Source organism: Nicotiana attenuata, unplaced genomic scaffold (genome assembly GCF_001879085.1).
Source record: "Nicotiana attenuata strain UT unplaced genomic scaffold, NIATTr2, whole genome shotgun sequence".
Taxonomy (NCBI): Eukaryota; Viridiplantae; Streptophyta; class Magnoliopsida; order Solanales; family Solanaceae; genus Nicotiana; species Nicotiana attenuata.
In genome coordinates, this window is record NW_017676196.1 from 6,084 (window position 1) to 32,639 (window position 26,556).

General features: G+C 42.2%; 1 protein-coding gene and 1 non-coding gene across 2 annotated transcripts; both read left to right on the plus strand.

The window, feature by feature from the left end:
• Positions 1 to 20,124: 20,124 nt before the first annotated feature.
• LOC109220834 lies at positions 20,125 to 21,473 on the plus strand. The gene is made up of 5 exons (XM_019385299.1): positions 20,125 to 20,566; positions 20,639 to 20,692; positions 20,776 to 20,924; positions 21,099 to 21,283; positions 21,404 to 21,473. Exons 1-5 carry the CDS (start codon positions 20,125 to 20,127, stop codon positions 21,471 to 21,473), a joined length of 900 nt encoding a protein of 299 aa, XP_019240844.1.
• A 2,226-nt stretch (positions 21,474 to 23,699) lies between these two features.
• On the plus strand, positions 23,700 to 23,771 carry TRNAN-AUU. The gene has a single exon. It is a non-coding gene; the product is annotated as a tRNA-Asn (tRNA).
• The last annotated feature ends 2,785 nt before the right edge of the window (positions 23,772 to 26,556 follow it).

A 26,556-nucleotide genomic window follows, 5' to 3' on the forward strand; every position in this document is an offset into this window, starting at 1 on the left:
CAAAAATGCAGAAGTTAAACGTGAATTGAAAGCAAAATAGCAAGGCCTTTTGCAAGCAGTTCGTGTGTGATTCAAGTGTGCAAACCTGAAGCTACATGAACCAGATTGAAGAACCAGCTCCTTAAAAAGTTTTATGTATCTTTCTTTATTTCTAGTTCAATTGTAGTAGGTGTTTTCATATTGTACCTTTCGGCTTTATCTAGAAGCAATTGTAATAGGTAATTTGAGTATTCAAGTTAGAGTTAACTTGAAGTTGTCGCAACAGTTAGAGGTTGGTTGCTACAACGGGATAGAGTTAATCCTTAGGTTTACAAAGAGTTTTGTAAATGCTGTTTTGCTCAGTGATTTTAGTGGAAGTTTGGGAAAATCCTACTGAATAGTAGGTCATGGTTTTTTCAGCTTTTGAGCCAGGTGTTTTCCACGTAAAAATCTCTGTGTTCTTTATTTTATGTACTTATTATTCCGTAAACAGTAGAGTTAGTATATCTAGAAGAACCAGGTTCTTCTAGAACGAAAATTGGGTACCACACAAATCACCCCCCCTCGTGTGTGGTATTGACGTTTAGAACATCACTTGGGAACTTCCCGCTAGTGCATCATAACCGTTGCTTTACATTGCCTCGAGGTCGATCATTATGAACCCTTAGGGGCGAACTCCGAGCCTTCCCGGGATGGTCTCTACGAGGCTCCCTAATGATAATAAAATCGAGTCCTCTAATTTTTACCGTATACAGATAATCCCTGCGTTTCTCAGATTAAAATGATAAGAAACGATTTTGACACTGATCTCCTCGAGCCCCTTGTGATGATGTCATGCTTATGATGTCAGCTTTTGCCATAACTGAGACGTCCCACCGATACATCTTTCCTAGGAACATTTAATGTAGCGCCAGTTTACATTCTCAAGGCGATAATATCGCCGCCAATACATCTCCCAACAGTCATTGATTGCGCTTATCGATACGTTTTCCAAAGAGATTGATTGTGTCGTCGGTTACGCTGCCACCTTTTCTATAAATGGAAGCTTTCTTGAACCAAAACTTCATTCAATCGTTCTTCAACAGCCTTTTACTCTTTTCTTCTCTTCGTCCTCATCCAACGCTATTTCCCATATTTGAAGCCCGTGGCCATAAGATCACACGGCAGTGTTCTCATCAGTTATGCCATGGCCCTTTCCTAGAGCTTTCCCCTACTGAGTGGGATTGCACTAGTTTGTTGTTGTTGTTGTTGTCGTTGTTGTTGTTGCCCCGAAATAATGAAAGAGAAATCTCAAATCATCTTCGCATTAAAGGACATGCGGACTATGAACTTCTGCTCATCTCTCTTAACTACCTGGTGCAGCGCTTCACTCCTTTTGCTTTCCGTGGAGTGAGGTGGTGCCATCTACTAGCTGTTGCTTCCTGCACCGGTGCAACGTCTCAAGAAGTGGCTTCACAATAGTAGTGCTGACGAGACCCATACTGACCAAATTTTTCACCCAGCCACTTTTTCATCTTTTTCAGCTTCTTCATCTTTTTCTGCTTCTTCATCGTTTTCTGCTTCTTCGTCCTTTTCCGCCTCGGAGGGGGTTCTCGAAGACATCGTTTGGAAGGTCGAAATGGGTCCCCGAGGGAATGGTTCTCGCAGAAACGGCTCTCGAAGATGCATTCTCGAGAGTAGATTAGACATTCAGCCGTTATTTTTTGTTTCTTTGTAAGGACCCTTTGTGGGCTTTTCTAACCATGTGTAAGGACCCTTCATGGGCTTTTGTAATCATCGTTAAAAATTAAAAGTGTTTCTTCAATTTGTCTTTGGTTTATGCCGGATTTCCTTTTATTTGTGTTTGCGAAGAATTGGAGCATGTGATTTTGCCGATCAGTCAGAATACCGGAATACCGGACCTGGGCGTAGGAATTTCCTTGGTTTTTGATTGGTAAATATGATTTTCCCTGGGATCCTTTACCGTTCCTCGGACCAAGTCCGGGTTGACTTGATACAAACTTAGGTTGTCGGAAACGGTGACTTCGAATTGAGTGAGAGTGAGGCCTCGATTTTTAGAAAAAAAACTTAGGCCTTTTAGACCCCGTTGATAATCCTCGAGGGATAATTTGCTTGAACCTCTCAGAATAAAAATAGCCCTTAGGCTTTCGAAGACAGTTCCCGAGTGAGAGTTCGCTCAAGCTCGGGCGACCTGAAAACTTGTTTTGAACTTAGAGTATAGATAGCCTTAAGGCGTTATAGATAGATCCTGGATGAGGGTATGCCTGGACTCGGATAACCCCTGGATTAAAGTAACTGAGAGGACGTTTGACTTGATCCGAAGGCAAAAAATAGCCCTAAGGATTTATTAGTAGTTTTTGAGTGAAAATTGGCTCGGGCTCAGGTAGCTTGAGGGCCAGAGAATCGGGTGAATGACCCGCATTCGCAATAGCAGAAATCCTTGAGGTAGGGTACCGCCTCGAGGTCAAGCTTATATGAGTAGCTCCTTAGAGCTTATTTTTCATTTTGACAGAGATCCTCGAGATCAGGCACCATCTCGAGGCTTGTAATGATATTAATGGCTCCTTGGAGCCTATCTTCTTTTTGACAGAGATCCTTGAGATCGGGCAGCATCTCGAGGCTCATAGTGATATTAATGGCTCTTTAGATCCTTCAGTCATGGAAGCAAAAATCCTCGAGATCGGGTACCATCTCGAGGCTAGGTTGATGTGGGGGTCTTTGATCCCCAAAACACCGTACGACAACGTTAATCGTATGACATGGTTATGAAACGATCGAGGTGGTCCCACCGGTACATATTCCCAAAGTGATAATGGCTTAGTCAGTATTTTTAATTGGCTTTTGAGGAGCTTGCTCTATATATAGGTTTGTCTTCCCTCCTCTGAGCATTCTACTATTCTGAGTAGCTATCCTCATTCCTAGAGTTCTTCTTTCCAGCATTAGGTCCTTCACCATTTTAACTTTGAAGCCCTCGCTCAAATTCCCGCTCCAATTCTCTGATTTTACCACAGTTATGGCGCTACGCCAGGATTCGTTCGGAAAGGAGAAGGAACTTCCGCCTCTGGTTCTCGCCTGGTTAGTGGTGCGCCGCCGGTGTCAGGAGAGCCAACCTCGGGACATTTGTTTCGAGGGGGGACTTTTCGTCAGAAAGATCTCCCAATGTTCAAGGTCATTGGGAGTATGCCTCGAAGTTTATTTGTTTAATAGGAGAGAGGCACCTTGAGTCAGTGATGAAAGATTATGGATGGGGGAAAAGGTAGTACTGCAGGTACCTTCCCCGGAAGAGAGCATCATGGATCATGCCGAGGGTTTTTTGAACGTATACACGTACCCTTTCATGCTAGGCCCCCTTGATTGGGTTGTGCTCGACTTCTGTCGAATGTATCGGGCTACCTTGGCACAGGTTCATTCGTCGTTTTGGAGGATAGTATTGACGATGAGATTCTTTGTGGAGGAAGCAAGGCTTGAGTTCACCTTAGTCATCTCATCAGGCTGTACCGGCCTTTTCACCATCGAGGCCTGCTAACCCTACGATGCCGATCCACCAGGCCCTTCGTTGTCAATGATGAAGAAGATAGGGATCGGGGATGGATGAGCCGATTTGTCCGAGTACATACTGTTGACATTATCCCCGCGGAGTTTCTGCCATTTCCCGAGGAATGGAATTTTACACGTATGTGGTACACTTGTGCCTTCGTTGTTTTGCTTATGGTGGAGGAGGGCTCCGTAAATGCGCCTTTCTTTCCCTTTCTGCAGTAATTCCATGGATGCCATACGAGGTACCCAACCTGACGGATTGGGCTTGGAAGTTGGCGACCCACTCGACTTATGATGAATGTAAGTGGCGAGGCTTGTCTAAGGGTAGATGGGAGGCAAAACACCACGGTACGTGTTATGTGATTTGTAAGGCCCCGTGAAAATTTCTACTCAAAACCCGAGAGCTTGTACGGTTCGGACCCTTTGGACCGATCTATGCAATAAAAGTTAAGGAATAATGTTTTCCAGAAAGGTGTGTTTATGCGGTCCATTATGCGGTCTCATAATATCTATGCGGACCGCATGGTTGCCGCGAAGTCAGATAGTTTGATAGTTAATTTTGAGGTCAACTATGCGGCCCACTATGCGATCGCGTAATCAATATGCGGGCCGCATAGTCATCGCATAATACCCTTGGACTTTTTGCGAGGGCCAGTTCTGCGGTGCATTATGCGACTGCAGAACAGGTATGCAGACCGCATTCCTATCGCATACTCGGGCAGTTTGTTCAGGTTTTTGAATCCATTTTTGCGGTCCATTTCGCGGGCCGCATGTCAATTATGTGATCACATATGCGAACGCGGACTGTGTCGTGGCTCCTATTTTCTAACTTTTAAAACCCGACCCCATCCCATTAAAAATACCTCATCCGACCCTTTCTATGTTATTTTACTGCAAATAGAGTGAGAGAGGAAGTTCTACAGAGAGAGGGAGTGATCTTCATCAAGTCCCCACTCAATTCCTGCCCCAAATCCTTGAAGATTGACAAGTGAAATTACTAGGTCTTCACCCTAAGAGGTAAGAACTTGTGCCCTAATCTATAATTTCAAAATTTCTATAAAAATAAGTGATTAGCAAGTGGGTTCATGGGTATAAGGGTTGATAATCTTGCATGCATGAGTGACAATAGAGAATGGAGAGGTTGTGAACTAAAAAGATAGAAATTGGGGTGTAAGATGATGAAAATCTTTCACAAAAAGGGGTCCTAAGATCACAATGCACACTTAGTGCTTGCTAATATGCTCAAATAAGCTTGAACCTTAATCATGTCTCTAATTCTTGGTTGCAATTTTCATAAAATAGATCAAAGTTGCTAGGAAATTCCGGAATTTATTGTAAGGATTTAAGGGAAGGCTCTATGGAGGTATGTATGGCTAACACCCCATCCTCTTAGAAATTGAGCTTCCATGGTGTCCGTGCAAATGTTGTAAGTCCGAAATTTGATTGATGTAGTACTTGTTATGTCAAATGAATTGATGTTGTGAAAATGTATGTGGAAGGTTCTTCTCCATGTGTTTAATGTGCTATTCTTTGTAAAATTGAGGATGTGTAGAGAACATGAGCTATGTGCTATATGCCTAAATTTCAAGATCGAGGTTACATTGTGATTAATATGCCAAACTAGGTGAATTCCTCTTTATGCTTATGACTTGAATTGCTTTTGTATGTGCCTATGATCTTAACTGGCAAGGTTAATGTTGAAAATGGGAATAATGTGAAACGTGAGTTACGCAATGTGGCCTAGTGCCAAGTATGATGTGGTAATTGTGGCCCCAAGTGCCGATGAACTAATACATGTAAAACCAAAAATTGAAGTGAGATGATTAACGGAAAAAGGGTAACGTCTTGGTGAGACGGCTTAGCCGATCGGGCCGTGATCGGACGCCATGTTACACACACGTGGTGGTATTGTATTGATAATTGAAACTGGAAAGTGAGAATGAAATAAGGGAAACGTCTTGGTAAGACGGCTTAGCCGATCGTGCCGTGATCAGACTCCGCTCAAGAAAGCGGTGGTATTGTGAATGATGATGCAACAATAAGGAATACCCCAACCTAAAATTATGGAAACTATGTGAACCTTTTATATTGCTAACGTGGTGATTGTATGAAGCTTTGTAGTCCTTATGATTTCTTTTTACTCTTGTATGGTTGTTCTTTCTAACAGGATGTCGTTAAGTTATACATACTAGTACTATTCCATGGTACTAACGCCCCTTTTGCCGGGGGCGCTACATTTTTGAATGAATGTAGGTGGCTCTATAGTGGACAGTGCCGATCGCGCGTAGCGGAGTATCTTCCTCTCAAAGTCTTGGTGAGCCCCTTTCTCCTTCAAGGGGTTATGTTGTACATATTTTGTTGCAGACTTCCACTTTTGAGGTATAGCTAGGGCCTTGTTGCCGGCATTGTCATAATTTGTCTTTTGTATCCTAAGAGGCTCCGTAGACGTTTGTGTGGGTTATGTTCGGATGTCGGATGGGTCAATGTTCTGTATAGAAATTCTGAACTCTAGTTCTTCTAAACTGTAATTGTATGAAATCTTGAAAACTTAACCATGGTTTAAGGTTTGTGACATGAAAATGGATTAACAATGTTGAATGTACAATTTTTGCTATTGTCCAAATAAACGAAAGCATGGTTTTCTTAATCGTATGGAGTTGGGTAGGAAGTGTTATAAAAAAGGCTTGCTCAGTTGGGTTCACTCGATTGAGCGCCGGTCGCGCCTCCCGAGGTTGGGGCGTGACATGATTTGCTCCTTTTTTTAAAGGCACTTTCTTTTTATGCGTACTAACTCCGTCATCATAGGCATTAGGGAGTTCTTTGAGGTGAGATCGTGCCCTCTCGGAGAGGGAGAAGGATCGTCAGCTTCGGGGCCGAGCAATAATAATAATAAGCAAAAAGGGCCCTCACAGGGCGACGGTACTTATAGCAAGACGAGTCTAGCCCGGAGGCTCAGAGAGGATGTATCAGATGAGCATGCAGTGCCCGAGATCTCTGGCTTTAGAAAAATGGTCCCTCCTTCGCTGCCATCTTCTTTTCCCGTCTAAGGTACCTCGAGGAACGAGGGTTCTTTGCCGCCGACTTCTTCTCCCATCGAAGGTACTTCGAGGGATGTTCGAAGCCAGGGGCCGCATATATCTAGCGACCGCATGCCAATCGGGAGCGATTTTACTGGGGTTGATGGAGCCAGACTAGTAGATGTGTGCTTGACTTTTGAGGAAGCTCAACGGCTCTACTCTATGGTGAGTTTTGGCCGATCATATTGGTTTTTTAGTTTTTGCAATTTTTACTCTCTTGTCGAGTTTTTCCTTCATAGGCTTTTAACAAGCTCAAGTCTGAGATGCTTCGTCGTGAGGTTAGGCTGAGAAAAGCTGTGGATGGGGAGAAATCCCTCAGGCTTCTTTGCGATGATGGAACACTTGCGGTATGAGGCAAGTCAAAGTCTAAACTACGAAAGCTACCTCGAGGAGCAGGTAATTTTTGTTCCAAGGGAGTGCGTGTTTCTTATTCTATCTTCAGAGGCTAATGTTTCGTTTACTTCAGTTGCAAAAAAAGACGGAGGACTTGGAACGCCTTTGGAGCGAAGTTGGTCAAGCTAAGTGTGAGTGCGATGAGCTAAAGGCTCGGGTGGATGCCCAGGTTGCGGCTAAGAAGGATGCTTTGGCCAAGGCTTCCGCCCTCGAAGTACCACTCCGCGATGCTCGTGAGAACAGCTCGGTCCGAACGGACATGATTACAAGGCTCGAGTCTGAGCTTCTGAAGATGAAGGCCGAAGTTGTGGATGCCCGGGCTGAAGCCGAAGCGATCAGAACTAAGGCTGATAAGAAAGTGGCCGTCTATTTGAAGGATGCTGCCGACGCTCGAGCTGAGCTGAGAGGGGCTCTTGACCGTGAGAGCAGAAGCAAGGAGTATGCTCGGTGCAAATCTAGAAGGAAAACCCGCTTTGATCCCTCGAAAGAGATAAAGCAGGCAAAGGTGGATGAATATGATTCCAAGTTCCTTCTGCCCGATGTCGAAGACAACAGGGAGGAGGCCGGTGGGCCACAGTCTCCGAAGGGAACGTAGACTTAGGCTTTTTTCTTTTTAATCTTGTGTATGGTGTTCCTAGAAGACTTTGTAAGTGAAGCCTTATGTAATTATAAAAGGAAACCCTTTGGTTCCATTCTTCTTTGCATGTGTACGTCTCTCTTTGCTTTGAATTTTGACGCTTTGTCAATGATTGGCCGGATAAGTTGGGCCTTAGGGTAAAAACCCTTAGGCTTTCAATATGGCCTCGAGACTCGTCGGGCTGGCCCATGGGCTCTTACACGTTTGCCTTTAGGCATTTTTGACTGTGTTTGGGTTTGATCTTCGAGTCGGGTTTCGACTTTAGTTTATTGATCTTTCAAGTTTTTGAATTTTAAGCTGGCTCTTAGGCTCTTACGCACTGGGACGGTACGACCTTTTAGTATAATCCAGCGTTTTAAGCTCTTATGCTTTTGCTCTTAGGCATATTCAGTTAACTATTTCGGGTTCAGTCTCTGAGTCGGGTTTCGACTCGAGCTCACTGACCCTTAAGTTTTTGAATTTAAAGCTGGCCCTTAGGCTCTTATGCGTTAGGTCGGTGCGACCTCTCATATGAGCTGGCGGTAATGGCTCTTACTCATTAGGTTGGTACGACCCTTTATGGGCTGGTGGCAGTGGCTCTTACGCATTGGGTCGGTACGACCCTTTATATGGGCTGGCGACAGTGGCTCTTACGTATTGGGTCGGTACGACCTCTAATATAGACTTTATATTTCCCTCGTTAAGGACTTTTTGAAATTGTGTTTGGCTAACACTTCGACGGCTAGATAAAACCTCGATTGTGAGTCGTTATGTGGCGATGAACGAGCACCTCGGGAGGTTTTGCTCGATGGCTGAGTGTTTCGAAGCCTATTGTTTGGAGCTGACATGGTCGAAGCTCTTTTTCCTATGTCGAGGGTAGCCTGTTTAACTGGTTCCTTTCGAAGTAATTGAAGGCCTGTGATTTTATAGCGATGGTTAGGCTTCCCCGAGTCGCGTTAGTTTGGCCGTAGTGTTTTAATTCCCGAATGAAGTAGTTTTGGCATCTATATCGAGGGTATGCCTTTTTAGGGGTCTTACAAGTTCGAGTATATAGCCTTAACTTTAAGGTTGGGGTAACGCCTTTTGTAAGGTCTTATGTTTTTTACATGCCTCACTTGGGGTCTTACAGATTTGGTTACTTGGTACAAGTATAGTTCATGCCTTGCTTAAGGTCTTACAGATTCGGTTACTTGGTACAAGTATAGTTCATGCCTTGCTTGAGGTCATACGGATTTTGGTGTTGCCTTATAAAGGTCTTACGAGGTCGAGGTTGCCCATATGAGGTCTTATGGCCTCGGGTTTTGATAAGTCAATGGGATGGCAGTCGACGACAGTCCCCAAGACATTGAAAGTTTTCTTGGCTCTGGAGCCGTTTTCTGTAAACTTGGTATTGCCTTATTAAGGGCTTATGAGTTCGAAACTTTCAACCCGGAGGTCATACGGCTTTGAGTTTTTGACGCCAGTCCCCGAGTGTTCGGGACATTTTGGCTCTGGAGCCGTTTTTTGCAAACTTGATGTTGCCTCATTGAGGGCTTACGAGTTCGAGGTTTCCGACCCGGAGGTCATACGTCTTCGGATTTTTGATGCCAGTCCCCGGGTGTTCGGGATATTTTTGGCTCTGGGGTCGTTTTCGTAAAAAATAGCAAACTTCTTTGAAACGTGAAACGCTTTGACGGAGGGGAAAGTATTCTTTGATTACTTGGTACAAGTATACATGCTTTTGCTGTCAAGGGCTCGATTATTCTATGCGGACACGGTTCGTTCGACCGTTTGGCCCGATACATCATTTTCCTATCAAGACCCCGTTTAGCACATCTTGGCTTCTCCGAGGAGGTGACCTTCCGGGGGGATGCCCCCCAGTATTCGAGGTTGACTGAAGAGAAGCCTTGAATACTTGTTGAGTCATCCTTAGGTATCATATAGATGTTGCCTCGTTAAAAACCTTGTCGGTAAAACCCTTCTTGGGATGAAACCCGATCGAAGGAAAAGAGTGCAACGCATGCTTTTGAAACCTAAGGCTTCAGGCTAGAAAGTGCTTCGGCTGTATCGATCAGATACCTGCACACAGTTTAGCGTAAAATGTGAATGAAAAGGTAGATGATCATACCTTAGTGCTGATGGCGCTTCGAGCCTCGATATGCTTTAATCGTTTGTTCTGGGGACGCGGTACGGTCCTTTACTTGTTTAGTTAGGTGTAGCCGAGAGTATATCTCGTTGTTGCTATTGTACTGTTTGCTTATCCTTCGGCTCCTTCGATATTGGAGGTATTGGCGTTGGTGCCACATCGTGCACTGCGAACATCTCTTTCGCTGCATGTTATTCTCTTCTGTCCTTTCTCGAAAACTTCATCATTTGATGGAGGGTGGACGGTACTGCTCTCATGCAGTGTATCCATGGCCTTCCGAGGAAGGCGTTATACCTCATGTCTCCTTCAATGACATGAAACTTGACATTTTGGGTTGTGCTAGCCACGTTGACCGGGAAGGCGACTTCTTCTTTTGTTATCTCGCTCGCCATGTCAAATTCGTTGAGGACTCGAGAGGCAGACATGATCTGGTCGAGCAGTCCGAGCTGCTCCACCAATCTCGACCTGATAATGTTGGCCGAGCTACCTGGATCCACAAGCACACGCTTAATTTGAAATGCATTTACAAGAAAATAAATTACCAATGCATCGTCATGAGGCTGAGATAGAGCCTCGATGTCTTCGTCGCTGAATGTGAGGGCGTCCTCGTGTATGTAACCTCGAGTTCACTTTTCCCTGGTGATGGATATTTTTGTTCTCCTGACCATAGGTTCCTGTGGAGCATTGATACCTCCAAATATCATGTAGATAACATGTTGTGGTTCATCCGTTTCACTCTTCTTGGTCGCCTCTCTTTCCCAGAACTAATTTTTGGCTCGGTTGCTGAGGAATTCTTGGAGTTGCCCCTTGCGGATTAGTCGGGCTACTTCTTCCTGGAGCTGTCGGCATTCCTTGATCCTGTGACCGTGCGTGGCATGAAATTCGCAAACTAAGTTATGGTTCCTTTGTGAAGGATCTGACTGTACAGGCCTTGGCCATCTGGTGTCTCTGATTTCACCCATGGCGAATACGAAATCTGAAATGTCGACGTTGAAGTTGTATTCAGAAAAGCGGGGTGCCTCTGTCGGCCCTGTGTGCCTACCGAATCCGGCTCTGCTCACGAGCCCCCGAGGATTCTGACCTCGATCTATCCTTCGGTCATTTCGAGGTATGTTGCGCCTTGGGGCGTTTCTTCTACCTTCCGTGTATGGTTGATATCTTTCTTTGTGTGGCTTTGGCTCCTTTGCGGGAAGCCTGCTAGGATATACCAAGCCCGAGGGGGCTCCTAGTTGGTCGTCCTCGACCCCGATTTTTTATTGGTATCGGTTGTGACCATCCGACCAAGTTTTTGCGGGATATTCAACTAAGTTCTACTTCAGCAGCTTCGAAGCTACCGAGCTTCGCTCGTTCAAGCCTTGAGTGAAGGCCTGCACTGCCTAGTCATCGGAGACTGGTGGTAGCTCCATTCGTTCCGTTTGAAAGCGAGATATGAACTCTCGCAGCATCTCGTTCTCCCTTTTCTTGATTTTGAAGACGTCGGATTTCCTTGTAGCTACTTTGATGGCACCAGCATGCGTCTTTATGAAGGAATCTGCTAGCATGGCAAACGATTCTATCGAGTTTGGGGCTAGGTTGTGATACCACATCATCGCCCCTTTTGAAAGCGTCTCTCCGAACTTCTTTTGTAGGATGGATTCGATCTCGTCATCCTTTAGGTCGCTTCCCTTCACTGCACAAGTGTAAGCAGTGACGTGCTCGTTGGGGTCTGAGGTTATGTTGTACTTTGGAAGGTCAGACATTCTAAACTTTCTCGGAATGGGTTTAGGGGCCACTTCCTGTGGGAACGGCTTTTGTACGAACTTCTTCGAATCTACACCCTTCAAGATCGGGGGTTCGCCCAGAATTTGATCGACCCTAGAATTGTAGGTCTCTACCTTCTTGTCGTTGGCTTCTATCTTCTTCTTGCCCGACTCGATCCTCTTTGTGAGGTCCTCGAGTATCTTAATGATGGCGGGGTCGGCTTCCAACCCGTTATTGCTTGATCTTTCTGGTACCTGCTCGGCTTGGGGAGCCGTTTCCGGTGCTACCGTGCTGGGAGTTTTCTGGTGGCTTTGCAGCTGAGCAATCGCCAGCTATTGTGCCTGTAGCATCTCGAAGATGACGTGAAGGCTAACCCCTTGTTCTTCCTGAGCTGGGGTTTTTTGGGCATCCTGTTGGTTTTCTTGATGTATACTCCTATTGATGCGGGAGCTTATCTCGACGTGTTGAGCGTTGCGCGAGACCACATCCGCGGGAATTGGTTCTGGTGCATCCTCAGGGTTTCGTGGTGGTACACCAACACCTAGAACAGCTACACCATTTTCTCCATGGTCCTCAAGACCGTTGTTTTCATGTGCGTTTACTGAGTTAAACATTTTGACCTGAAATCAAATCTTGGACAAGAAAAAGTGTGAAAGATAACTTGCGTTATGTAGTAAACCAGCAAGAAAACAATCACTATTATTTTTAGCCCGACGGTGGGTGCTAAACTGTTTACCTTGAAAATGGTAATAACAATTAGATTTGATTTTGTGGTTCTAAAAATACGTGATCTGTTCTTATGCTAGTTGTTAGGCAATAGATGCTAAGTGAAAGATTAGAGATAAGATAAGAGCTTGTAGATAGTGTAATAATAAAACTGAATGACTAGAAATCGGGGCCTCGAGCTGGCGTATACGGGGCCTCGAGCTGACGTATACGAGGCCTCGAGGTCGAGTCGGATGTCCGGCTAAGGGCAGCCGATGAAGGATTAACAGTTATGATAAATTTGATGGCGGCTCTTTATGACCAATAATGAACAATTAATGAGATGTGATAAATATAAATAAGACAATAAATGTAAGCAATAGAATCAAATAGAGAGTATGTTTGAGTTAGAGAGCAGAGAATGTGCTTGTATTGAATGTAGTGTGTTGTATATCCCCCTTACAAAATGACAAGGGTCCCCTTTATAGATGAGGGGAATAATAACATAGTACAAAGCGCATTTATTAAAAAGACATGAGGTTGGCACAGCCATTCAATGCCACTGTACAGGCTTTAACTAGCCTAGTAGGCTAGGTCAGCTTTAATCATGTGCCTTGGGAACTTCCTGCTAGTGCATCATAACCGTTGCTTTACATTGCCTCGAGGTCGATCGTTATGAACCCTTAGGGGCGAACTCCAAACTAAACTTCGAGCCTTCCGAGGGTGGTCTCAACGAGGCACCCTAATGATCATAAAATCGAGCCCTCTGATTTTTACCGTATACAGAACCTACTTGCTTTGCTTTGATTCGATATGCTTTATTTCTGTGCACACATAGCAAACTATACCTATAGGAATCACGCACACACTTAACTTATCAAAACATTTTGGCTCAAGTAATTGCCACACTCATTTCCATGTGTACTACTAAACGCTTTAGATAGCATGCATATAGGATAGAATAACACATGTTTTGCTAATGTCCATCTAGATACCATGTCTATAGGGTTTTAGTTAATCAATCAATCAACGGCTTCCATTGCTCTTAGTACGCTGCTCCTTTAGATATCATGACTAGAGGATCTTAATCAACTAATAAATTACTTTGTTACTTCGTCGCATTGCCACGCTTAGACGACATCCCTATAGGGATAAATTATATAAAATAAATTTTAATTATTGTCTATTAGAAATCATGCCTATAAGACACTGTCACCTACCTAAGAAACATGTCTATAAAATTAGCACTGGTAATTCAGAGTTCTAGGATCATTTCACGACCTCATTTCGCAGGTAGCTAGAGATCATGCCTATAGGTTTGTAATGCCTTTAATCTGAAAATCCGAAAGCCTAAAGTTGCAACGCTGCTTGTACGATATTGGGATCCAGAATCACCTAGAAACCATGCCTATAGAACTTTAAGTCTTGATCTTGAAAACTGTCTATTGTTGAATTTGCCCGCGTGCAATTTGCTATTTTCGTGTGGAGGTTAACTTGAACCCTTTCTTACATTTATGTGTAGTCCTATATGTTTTGTATACGCGCTAGTTTATCATTTTTGAGAATCCTAAGTGAAGTCTAGAACCACCCCAATAGAGGTCCAAAGCCTCCTGGACCATAGGTGTCACGACCCCGGTTCGCCCTCCGTGAACCATCGTGACGGCACCTAGTCTCTTCGACTAGGTAAGCCTAAAATGCGGAAAATAAACCAATTTGTGGAAGAAACAAGTTAAAACAGAGATAGAGTAGTAAAACAACGTTTAAAAGTGTCGCTTGGCATACACAACGTTAACTCTCAAAAACTAATACATATTCCCAAAACCCGGAAAGCCATGAATCACAAGCTAAGAATACTACATAGTGTTCTAACTCCAGAATGTCTAAGCAAAGTAAATACAGAAGGGCTGTAACTACAAGAGAGAATAGAGAGAGACTCTTCGGTCTGCGAACGCGGCAGATATACATCGAAGTCTCTGAAAGATCGCCTCGCCTCAAGGATGGTAAGTCTGAGTAGAGGTACCTGGATCTGCACATGAAAAACATGCGCAGGAAGGGCATGAGTACACCAAAGCGATACTCAGTAAGTGCCAAGCCTAACCTCGGTTGGGTAGTGACGAGGAAGGTCAGGGCCCTACTGAGATCAAATATAATATAAGTTCGACAGTGTAAAACAGAGCAATATAAATGAGTGCAGCAGTAAGGGCAACACAGGATGTAAAGAAACAGAAAACAAGTGATCACGGTAAACAAATACAGTTCAACGCAAAAATAACAACCGGGGGATCTCCCAGGATACTGTCCGGTAGTCCCCAAATATAATATCTGGTGGATCTCCCGGGTGCAGTCCCGTAGTCCAACTCATAAACGTGCAGGGGGATCTCCTGGAATACAAGTCCGTAGTCCCAAATAAAAATACTCAGAACTGGGGAATCTACCGGGTGCAATCCCGTAGTTCCAATGTAAAAGTGCAGGGGGATCTCCCGGAATACCAATCCGTAGTCCCAAAGTAAACATATAGGGGAGCTCCCAGGATACCGTCCCGTAGTCCCAAAATAAATACACAATAGCAACAAGATACCCAATCAATCAATTTCACACAAAGGTAAAGCAGGTATTTCTAACCAGCATGCTGCACATAATTCAATTAGGACAGTAGAGCAAATAAGCAGTTAAATCAAGTAGACATGCTTTCCTAAGCTAATAACAGGCTTAACTTGCAAGTAATATAAATAGGAAAGGAAGACAACAAATTTTAAGTTCTTAATGGAAACCGGATTTCTCAACAATTAGCACAAGTATGCACTTGTCACCTTATGTACAAGGCATTTCAATTAACAAATATACCAATCCTAAGGGGAAGGTCCCCCACACAAGGCTAGGCAAGCCACTTACCTCGAACCAGCTCAATAATCAACCCGAAACTACGTTCTTGCCACGAGTATTCGACTCCAAATAGCCCTAAGCTATTCAATTCAATTGCATAATGTAAATAATACTTCAAGTAACTGATTCTACAAATAAACTCTAAGCTAATACGCGAAATTAGGTAAAATGACCAAAACGTCCATCGGGCCCACGTCTCGAATTCCGAAATTTCTCGAAGATAAATTCTACCCATAGCTTTACTAAGTCAAATATACAATTTGCTCTAATTTTCATGCTCAAATTCAAGGTAAAAGTCCAAAATTCCAAATTCTAGGTCTTCCCCAAAAATCCCAAATTTATACTAATTTTCCATGTCTACATCCATGTAAGATCACATATTTAACTCAAAAATAGGAAGAAATCACTTACCTAGTGTTGCTTGGTGAAAATCCCTCCTTGAGCTCTCCAAAATCGTCCAAGCCAAATGAAAGAAATGAAAGAAATGGGCCAAAACTCGTGTTTAAAACAATCTGCCCAGGCTTCATCGAATTGTACCTTGCGTTGTGCAGGTTGTACATCCTATTATAATTTTCCCCTGCTGTACACCTTCTGTTAAAATGCCCATAACTCCTTGTGGAAATATCCAAATGACAAACGAATTGAAGATTTAGAAACTAGACTCGAAGATATTTCATTTGATAGGTTGCACACCATATAACTCTTTATATATTCCGAGATATGAGCTTCTAAAATCGGCTCCATGCATCAGAAAATTCTGTCGAAACTGCTCCACCAGCCATCTTCAATCGATCATAACTTTCTGATAAAATGTCCAAATCATGAATGGTTTAACTTTCTGGAAACTAAAATGCAAGGTTAATAACTTTTATGTTTTGCAAATTTTCAGATTCCTTATAGATTTCGATATATAAGCTTCCAAATTCAGCTCCTCGATTGCACTAGTTGCTGTCAAAACAGCTTTCTGCAGAAATTTTCAGCAACTCTTTGGTCCGAAATTCATTTTGTTAACCTTCCGAAATCCACCTGAGGCCCTCGGGACCTTAACCAATTATACCAACATGTCCCAAAACATGATACGAACTCGCTCGAGGCCTCAAATCACATTAAACAACGTTGAAATCATGAATCGTACTCCAATCCAAACTTTATGAACTTTGAATTTTCAAACTTCTACAATCGATGCCGAAACCCATCAAATCACGTCCGATTGACCTCAAATTTTTCACACAAGTTATATTCGACATTACGGACCTGGTCCAACTTTCAGAATTAGAATCCGACCCCGATATCAAAAAGTCAAACTCTCGGTCAAACTTCTCAAAAACCTTCAAATTTCTATCTTTAGCCAAATGACTTCAAAATGACCTACGGACCTCCGAATTCACTTCCGATCGCGCTCCCAACTCTAGAATGACCATACGGAGCTACTGCCAGACTTGAAATACCAAGAGGACATCGATAACACTAAAAAGCACTTCAACCCAAACTTATGAAATTTCTTCCAAAATGCTAACTTCCACAATAGGCGCCAAAACGCTCCCGGGACATCCAAAACCCGATCCTGGCATACGCCCAAGTCCGAAATCATCATCTGAACCTACTGGAACCTCCAGATCCTGATTCGAAGGTCGTTTACTCTAAAATCCAATCTTAGTCAATTCTTTTAACTTAAAGCTTCCGAAATGAGAATTCCCTTTCCAATTCAACTCCGAATTCCCCGGAATTCAATTCCGACCATGCGTACAAGTCATAATACCTGAAGTGAAGCTGCTCATGGCCCCAAACTGCTGAGCGATGCGCTAGACCTCAAAACAACCGGTCGGGTCGTTACAATAGGCATAGGACGGGTAGTGCACGTGTAGGGTACGGCCTAGAATTGAATTGGAGCGTCGTAAGGTAAATGACTTTGAGATAGTAATCGGGTAGCAGGAGATGATAGTCTGTGCCCACTGAATAATATGAGCAACCCCTACCTCAAGGGAGTTATGAAGTATTATTTATATTGCACGGGGTGATCCTTTAGGCTAAAAAACTTAGGATCCCCTTTCCTTATGTACTTGTTATTTACAGTTAGTCATTTAACATAGATCAATGTAGTTGTGTCCTTGTAGTCATTAAGATTTGTACCAATTCTCATGTGTTACAATAAGACTCTTCGACTTCTAAATTTCCCTTTAATTGATCACCTAGCCTAATAACATAATCCACATAGTTTAAAGTTTGGTCGGGACCCACTGTTGGGGACCTCAAAGAGTGCCTAACAACTTCTCATTGAGGTAACTCTAGCCCTTACCTGGTCTTCGATGACATAGACTAGTTCAATAGAGTTATTTGCAAATAAGTGCCCTAACGCACCTTAAAATTATTAGATGGCGACTCTTCTCTTTTAGTACCCATTTAAAAGAGTTGTCACACGTCGAAACCCGTGTTCACGAGAAAATAGGGTGCGACAGGCGGTACAATTGTGACTCGCCTTCGACAGCTGACAATCAAGTTTGATACGTATAAGAAGCGTCATGATCACAGTGTCAAGCAACACTTAAGGGTGATGTCAAACGTGATTGCTTAACTGAAAAGTGATGGTCAAGTTCTCTCTGATGAGCAGCAGGTTCAGGTAGTGATCCTGTCTCTTCCCGATAATTGGGAACATTTGAAGGTTAACTTGACCCAGAATGATAGCATCAAAACTTATGCTGATGTTGCCCGTCATGTAGAGCTTGAAGACGAACAGCTTGGTGCTGCTAAAGCTGTACCTAGTGCCTTTGTGGTAGAATCAAGTGGTATAATGAGATCAAGCTGTATTAAATTAAGCATTGATAATTGTAAAAAAAAAGTGGGTTTTTTCGGCCTAATATCTCTCTCGGCACACGTTTAGCCAAGGTAGGCTAACTTGCACCATCGATGGTAAGAAGTCGGAAACAACCATCCATGTTGAGCTCAACTGTAACTCCGGTGACCACAGGAACTCAAACATTCACTCTATTAACATTTGGTAGCTTTCTTCCTACTCGATTCAAACCAATTCGAGAGGAAATTGAAACAATTTCTGAAGAGGAACATAACAGTGACAAGCAATGGAACAATACAGATCTAGCTGAGGAGAAGGAAAATCAGAAGTGCAAGGGCCAATTGCGAACAATTCCGCAAAGATTACAGTTCTCAGAAGCAGGATCTTCGGCGCAACCTTCACCAGATCTAGAACAACATGCAGCAACAACAAATGGAGGAAACGAACAGAAACAACATGCAAAGGAGCTTAGGCAGATAAATCGCAATTCTCAGATGGGCATGAGACTGGAATATGTACCACCAAGTCATCAAGATGGTAAGATTGTTGTACAAATTGTTGAGGAAGATGTGAGAGACTTGAATGACCACTGAGCAGCTGCCTTAATTGGTTAGTTTCTGGGTGATACTCCATATGAGAAATCTATGGAGGCTTATATTGATTCAGTTTGGGATTTTGTATCGAAACCTCAAATTCTGTATCACAGTGATGGCTACTATGTTTTTAGATTCTCAACAATTAAAGATAGGGATCTAGTAATGCAAGCAGGTCCATACTCGTACCATAACAAACCATTCACTCTGTAGAACTGGGAAAGAGAATTTCATTTTGACCCTAAATGCATTACAACTATACCATTGTGGATTCATCTCCCTAGCTTACTGCTGGATATTGGACTGCAGATGCACTTAGCAAAGTGGCTAGTGCTATTGGAATTCCTATGTATACTGACAAATTCACGGCTGATCTTAACAAAATTTCATATGCAAGGGTCTTAGTGAAGGTTGATATCACTAAGCCAATGCTGGAGAATATAGAGATTGTTACTCCATCAGGTACTATGCAGCAGGAAATTCTGTATAAATGGAAGCCAAAGTTTTGTAGTGAATGTATCCATTTTGGCCATGACAATTTTGAATGTTGGAGTGATAAGCAGCAGAACAATAAAGAGGCTGAGTTCAAAGCTCCAAAAAGAAGGAATAGAGCTAGAAAGAAGAAAACATTACAGGAATGGAAGCCAAAGGAACAACAAGAGCAAGAAGGGAAAATAGATGGGAAAGGAGAAGAGACTCAGCAAGAAGAGACAGTTAAGGGTTAAAAAAAAGCAGTAGTTGAAGATACCCCTACACAAGTGACACAAGTGATCAGTAGAAATGAAGAGTGCAGGAGTCAGCATAGTTATAGTCTTGTGTGCCAAGCACTTCAAAGGAGATGGGACTGGGATTGATCCTACACTCCAACCACCATGATTGTGTACACTTGGAATATAAGAGGGCTGAACAAGCCCTATAAACAGAAGGAGTTAAGACTCTTTCTGCAAAAGAGTAAAATAGATATCCTTGGGTGTCTAGAAACTAGAGTAAAGGAAAGAAAGGCAAAGAATATAGTAAACAAGGTAGCTAGAGATTGGGGTTACTGTTGCAACTACATTAAAGCTATAAATGGAAGGATTTGGCTCTTATGGAAGACACACCTAACAGTTAAGGTACTTCAAATACATGAATAATTAATTCATTGCTCAGTGGAAGATCAAGCAACAAACTCCCTGACTATGTTGACAGCAATATATGCTAGGAATAAGGTGCAGGTAAGGGCAATCATATGGCATGACTTGCAGATACTAGGTGGTCATATACAAATACCATGGCTTATCAGTGGTGATTTCAACAATGTGTTAACCACTGAAGACAGATTAGGATAGCCAGTTACAACTAATGAAGTGCACGATTTCAAGCAATGTATTGATAACATGCAACTGACCCCACTAAGAGCAAAGGGGTGCTTATTCACCTGGTGCAACAAGCAGAATGCTAATGATAGAGTTTACAGTAAAATTTATTGGGCTTTTGGAAATTTCAGTTGGACTCAGACTTATGGACATCTAGAAGATAATTTTCTGGAACCTGGAGTATCTGATCACTCCCTAATTGTAGTTCAATTATGGAAAAGAAATATTATCCACCCAAAGCCTTTCAAGTTATACATGGTGACAATGGACCATAAGGACTTCACTTCTATGGTGAATTGAGTATGGAAACAACAGGAAGAGCAGGATCCTATGGCACTTATATGGCTGAAGCTAAAAAGACTAAAAGATGAGGTTAAGAGTCTGAACAAGGCTATGGCAAGCTATGAACAAAGACTGACTCAAATTAGGCAGAGTCTGGAATGTGTTCAAGCAGCTCTAGTCACTGATCCTTTTAATCAGATGTTGATTGAGCGGGAGAAGCAACATATGAGTGATTTGGAGAAATGGAGTACAATAGAAGAAAGAATATTGAGCCAGAAATCTAGAGCAACGGGGATTGATTATGGTGACTCCAACTCTGAATATTTCTATGCACAGTTGAAAATAAGGGCTAGCAAGAATAATATTACTTCTGTATACAATGACTTGGGGATGAAGATCACTGATCTAAAGGCTGTGGGAAAGGAGTTTACTGAATTCTTTACACAGCTAATGGGGAATGCTAATGGATTAATGCCACGCCCTAATACTAGTATTATTAAGGCAGGAAACTGTCTCACTTTATAGCATCAACAGGAACTAATAACGGATATAACTCATGAAGAGATTGATGAAGCAATTAGGGATATGCCAAAGGATAAAGCCCCTGGACTGGATGGTTTTCCTATAAATTCTTCACCAAGCAATGGGAGACTGTAAAGCAGGACATATATAAGGTTGTGTCATATTTTTTTCACACAGGTAGAATGATGCCAGCATGGAATTGTACTGCTATTACACTGATTCCTAAGATCCGAGCTCCATCTAAAGTGAAAAACTACAGGCCTATAGCATGCTGCACTACATTGTATAAGGTTGTTGCAAAGATACTGACTAGAAGAATAAAGAAGGTAATAGAGGTAATCATTGGGAATTCACAATCTACATTCATTGAAGGAAGAAGTATTATTGATAACATCCTATTTAGCCATGAGTTGTTCAAAGGCTATAATAGGAAAGGTCTATCACATAGATGTGTGATGAAAGTAGACATTAAAAAGGCTTATGATTCATTGGATTGGCAGTTTCTTAGGTGTATGCTAACTGATCTTGGGTTGCCCCAGAAGTTCATCCATTGGGTAATGGAGTGTGTTTCAACAGTGTCTTACTCTTTCATGCTTAATGGTTGCCTTACCAAACCATTCCAGGCCAGGAGAGGGATTAGGCAAGGAGACCCCATGTCTCCTTACCTATTTGTCATTGCAATGGAGTACTTACAAAGAGAGATGAATCAACTACATGCCACAAAGGAATTCAAATACCATCCAAGATGCAGAAAGCTGGGAGTGACCCATATTTGTTTTGCTGACGATTTACTTATGTTTTGCAGGGAAGATAAAACTTCAGCAACCAAAATGCAGGAAACTTTCCGAAGATTTTCTGTTGTGTCTGGCCTTTAGGAAAATGCAGACAAAAGCTCAATGTACATTGCTGGAGTACACCAGGACATCAAAGTCTCACTGCTCAACCTAACAGGGTATATAGAGGGATCAATTCGTTTCAAGTACCCAAGAGTTCCATTGTCTGCAAAAAAGCTAAATATTCATCAATGTTCGCCACTGGTGGAGAAGATCATTGAAAGAGTTAACTACTAGTCAGCTAGGATACTATCATATTAAGGAAGAGTGCAGCTCATTAAGTCTGTACTCTTTGGCATGCAGACTTACTGGGCTTAAATATACATATTGCCTAAGAAGATTATGAAGATGGTTGAAAAAATATGTAGAACATTCCTTTGGACTGGCTCAAGTGCTACATCTAGGAAAGCACTGATAGCTTGGGATAAGGAATGCCAACCAAAAGCAGCTAGGGGATTAAATGTTATTAACATGAGGCTATGGAATAAAGCAACAATCCTGAAACAATTATGGGCACTGACAATGAAAAGGATGTATTATGGATCAAATGGACTCATTGCTATTACATAAAGCAGAAGGATGTTGACACAATGGACACACCTAAAACAGCAGCTTGGGTGGTCAAGAAGATCATCAAAGCAAAGAAATACTTGTTACAGGTGAGCACAATACAGACCAGCCTTACTACAACATTAGCAGATATGGAGAAGCAAGGTAGATTTCAAATTCAGAAAGTCTATATTCAGTTGCTGCCTAAATATCCCAAGGTTGGCTGGAAGATCATACATATGCATTCATAAATCCATCCGAGATTTAAGTTTCATTTATGGTTGGCAATTCATCATAGGCTAGCCATTGTGGATAGACTACATAAGTTTGGGATTCAAGTGTCACAGGAATGTGCCTTTTGTGCTAAGAGCATAGAAACATTTAGTCACCTATTTTTCGAATGCTCATGTACAAACACATTATGGGACAGAATACTCAAACGACTGGGAATTATAAGGAGAATTGACAGCTAGCAAATAGAGATAGAATGGCTCAGCAACATAGCTAAAAGAAAAACTGGCATGGCAGCTATAACTACTGCAGCTTTTGCCATGGTAGTTTACTGTATTTAGCAAGGAACTCCCTCAGATTCAACAAAGGCAGATATGAGACAGATGGGATATGCAGAGAGATTGCCCTACACATACATGTACAAGGAAGATCAAATAGCAAATGGCAACCAACTTTGCGAGGATTGAACAAGTATCCGTAGAATAGTTGTAATTTTCTTGAAAGTGTAATTAGCTTAGCTAATTGTATTTGTAATTAGGAGTCTGATGGTCAGCATCAACCTGGTTTTGTAAAGACAATTTTTTGATAAAATGGAAAGTCTGTTTTAATCACACAAAAAAAGAGATCAGGCTTCAAGTGCAAGAGAAACTGAAAAAATGACGGAAAGGGTAAGGAGATCGGAGATGAATCCTCCAAGAAAAGAAACAAGTCAAATGCCAAGAAAGGAAAACGGTTCTACAAGAAGAAAGATAAGATCAAGATGAAGTGCTACAATTCCCAAGTTCCAGGGCATTTTGCTCGTGAGTACACTGAGCCGAAAAAGGTAGTATTTCAAAACGCATCTCTTAGTGCTATATATGTTTCTATCACTGTTTTACTAACTGGATCTTATCCGGTGTGGATTGTAGACTCAGGGTCCACCGACCATGTGAGCCGTGATAGAGAAGCATTAATAGAGTTTCATAGAATTCCACCTGGATCAAAGCGTGTATGTGTGGGAAATAATGTAAAGCTTGAAGTTAGGTTAATTGCTCCAGCCCAGATACGATTAATCCAGCATGGGCTACATGATCCCCTAGTAGTTTACCGAATAAATTGATAAGTCGGGCATTCCTGTCCCACCAAGCGAAACCAGTAGTTTCTTGGTCACGACCAGCTAAGGCTAAAGTTCCATTAAAGAGCGTTTCCATGTGGTAGAACCTCCTCAGGGAATATAAGGTTTTTATGAGGCTCATCTAGAGCTGCTATCCAACCGCGAATACCTTCGAAATCTGTTATGTCAATAACACCAAAGGGATATTAAATGGATATAATTGGGATATGGATAGAATAAAATGAAATAGAGCCACTTTGAGGTTCCCTCTGAAATGAGGCATGTAAGGGATCCATTACGAATAAGTTTCGGGAGTTACAAAGGAAGTTTCGAGCTTATATTGTTCATGGGTTGGGAATGGAAATTGAACTATATGAGATCGAATCTCTTATTGTTCCTCAGAAGCTCAGTGGTAGAGTGATCGATTATTAACCGATTGGTCGTAGGTTCGAATCCTACTTGGGGAGATTTGATTAATTCTATTCTGCGAGACTAGAAAATCACCATCAATACCTCGGTCACTAACACTAAGAGACGAAAGCTAGGGGAGCGAATGAGATTAGATACCCCAGTCGCCCTAGCCGTAAATGATGGATACTAGGCATTGTGTGTATCAACTCGTGCAGTGCTGTAGCTAACGCATTAAGTATCCTGCCTGGAGAGTACATTCGCAAGAATGAAACTCAAAAGAATTAACGAGGGCCCGCATAAGCGGTGGAGCATGTGGTTTAATACGATGCAAAGAGAAGAACCTTAACAGGGCTTGACATGCTGCGAATCCTCTTGAAAGAGAGGGGTGCCTTCGGGAACACGGACATAGGTGGTGCATGGTTGTCGTCAGCTTGTGCCGTAAGGTGTTAGGCTAAGTCTCGCAACAAGCGCAAACCTCGTGTTTAGTTGCCATTGTTGAGTTTAGAACCCTGAACAGACTACTGGTGATAAGCCGAAGGAAGGTGAGGATGATGTCAGGTCATCATGCCCCTTATGCCCTGGGCGACACACGTGCTACAATGACCGGGACAAAGGGTCGCGATCCTGCGAGGGTGAGCTAACCCAAAAACTCGTCCTCAGTTCGGATTGCAGACTGCAACTCGCCTGCATAAAGCTGGAACTGCTAGTAATCGCCGGTCAGCCATACGGGGGTGAATTCATTCCCGGGCCTTGTACACACCGCCCAAGCGTAGTAATCGACGAAATGCTTCGAGGAGTTAAAAATAAGCATAGATCCGGAGATTCTCGAATAGGGCAACCTTTCGAACTACTGATGAAACCATGGGCAGGCAAGAGACAAACTGGCGCACTAAAATATCTTTGTAGCTAGAGGAAAAGAAAGCAAAAGCGATTTCCGTAGTTGCGGCGAGCGAAATGGGAGCAATAGGCACTTGCAGAATGGACATGCGAGGTGGCCGATCTTTTATGTTGCATGATGTCCTATATGTTTCAGAGATTCGATGAAACTTAGTCTCTGTGTCTGTTCTTCTAGATTTAGATTTCAATTTGAGTTTTAGTCGCATTGGTCTTACAATTACTCTAGACAATGTTTTTTATGGTTTTGGACATCATTATTATGTTTTTATTGTGTTAGATTGTAATCCTTCTACGTATAGCTATTATGTTGATCGTTGTGTTATGGTATGTTATTCTAGTAATGTCATACCTCCTTTTTACACACCCGAGAGGTATATAAGGGAGTTTTTCCAATTTAAGTGACATTATTCGAAATGGGATTATTCATTCATTTTTTGTTCAGAGTCGCCACTTGGGATGGTTTGTTTTCTGGTGTCCCAAGTCACCGGTTTATTTTAAAATCCCAAATCGAGGAAAATTTGACTTTCCTTTTCTGCGAACCAGAAATTCTGAATAATGAATTCTGTTAACCCGAGGAAAGGTATTAGGCACCCCCGGATTCCGTGGTTCTAGCACGGTCGCTTAAACTATCATAATTGGCCTATTATCTGATTTTATTACATGTTTTAGCCTATGGTACATTTTTAACTTATTAGCTGCTTTTAATTAATTTTAAGAAGATTCAACGTTATCTAAAACACGTCTTTGAACCACGCCACATGAAATGCACCCGCAGTTCGCAACACGTTTTATTAACGTTGTTAAGATATGGATTTGGATCACATGAAATGCACACCCGAGTTTAGGAAAGTAATTTTTTTAAAATAGCGCGCCTAAAGCAACTACGCACTTTCAACTTTGCGAGGGCCATGGAAAATTCAACTAAATGGCGCGCCTCGATTTCTAAGGATTAAAATTAATTAAATGAGGGCCATGCATTTTGAGATTTTATTTGGCACGGCACACCTCGATTCCAATTTTTAAAAGGAACTTGAACTAAATTTTGGGAGGGCCATAAAATATGACATGCCTAATATAGCACACCTCCAATCTACTTTTAAAAGCCCCACTAATTAATTGAGGACTGTTTTGAAGAGATTACTTTAAATTAAAGTTCGAACTTGATCCATTGAACAGAGAGACTAACATTTTATGAGGGCTAATCTTTATTCCGAGGACTGGGCCTAACGTGAGGCCCAATAGCCTAAAAAGGCTACAAAGCGGCAAAGTTATAGATTTCACAATAAGCCCCGTTCAGGCCCAAGAAGAGAGCCCAACCTTAATGAAGCACGCATAAGCTGGAAGCCAAAGGCTCGCAGATCGAACCCATACAGGAACAAAAATGGTATTTAGATTTTTAGAAGCATCAGGACTGAATTAACGGCAAACTACATGCAAGCCGATTTTATGCAAGATAAATCCTCATTCAAAACAAACTACGACTAAAACTTAAATTGTACAGAATTAACATTACAATATGTACTAAACTATTAAACCTCTATCAATCTTAACATATATATCAAAACATTTCATTACTAGTCATACTGAGCCTCAAGGAACAAACCTTGAATTTGTTTGGTATGGAATCAGAATGGTAATCTTGACATGGTTACTATCATTCACTCTATCTTTAAATCCAAACTAACTTTCCAACATTAGATCCAATCACGTAGTACTCAGACACCAGCAAACAAATCAAAACCAGCCTAAATGTCACTGCCAATACAAACCAAAGCATTTCTTTCACCTATAGCCAATTTCACACAAAGTTGATAACTAGACAGAAGAATCAAACCATTTAAAAACGTCGATTTCATACTAGGACATCCTATTCATGATCAATATACTAATCAGAACCTTTCTAAAGCTAAATATTACAGCTAACATGAGATTGAAAGAAGGAGA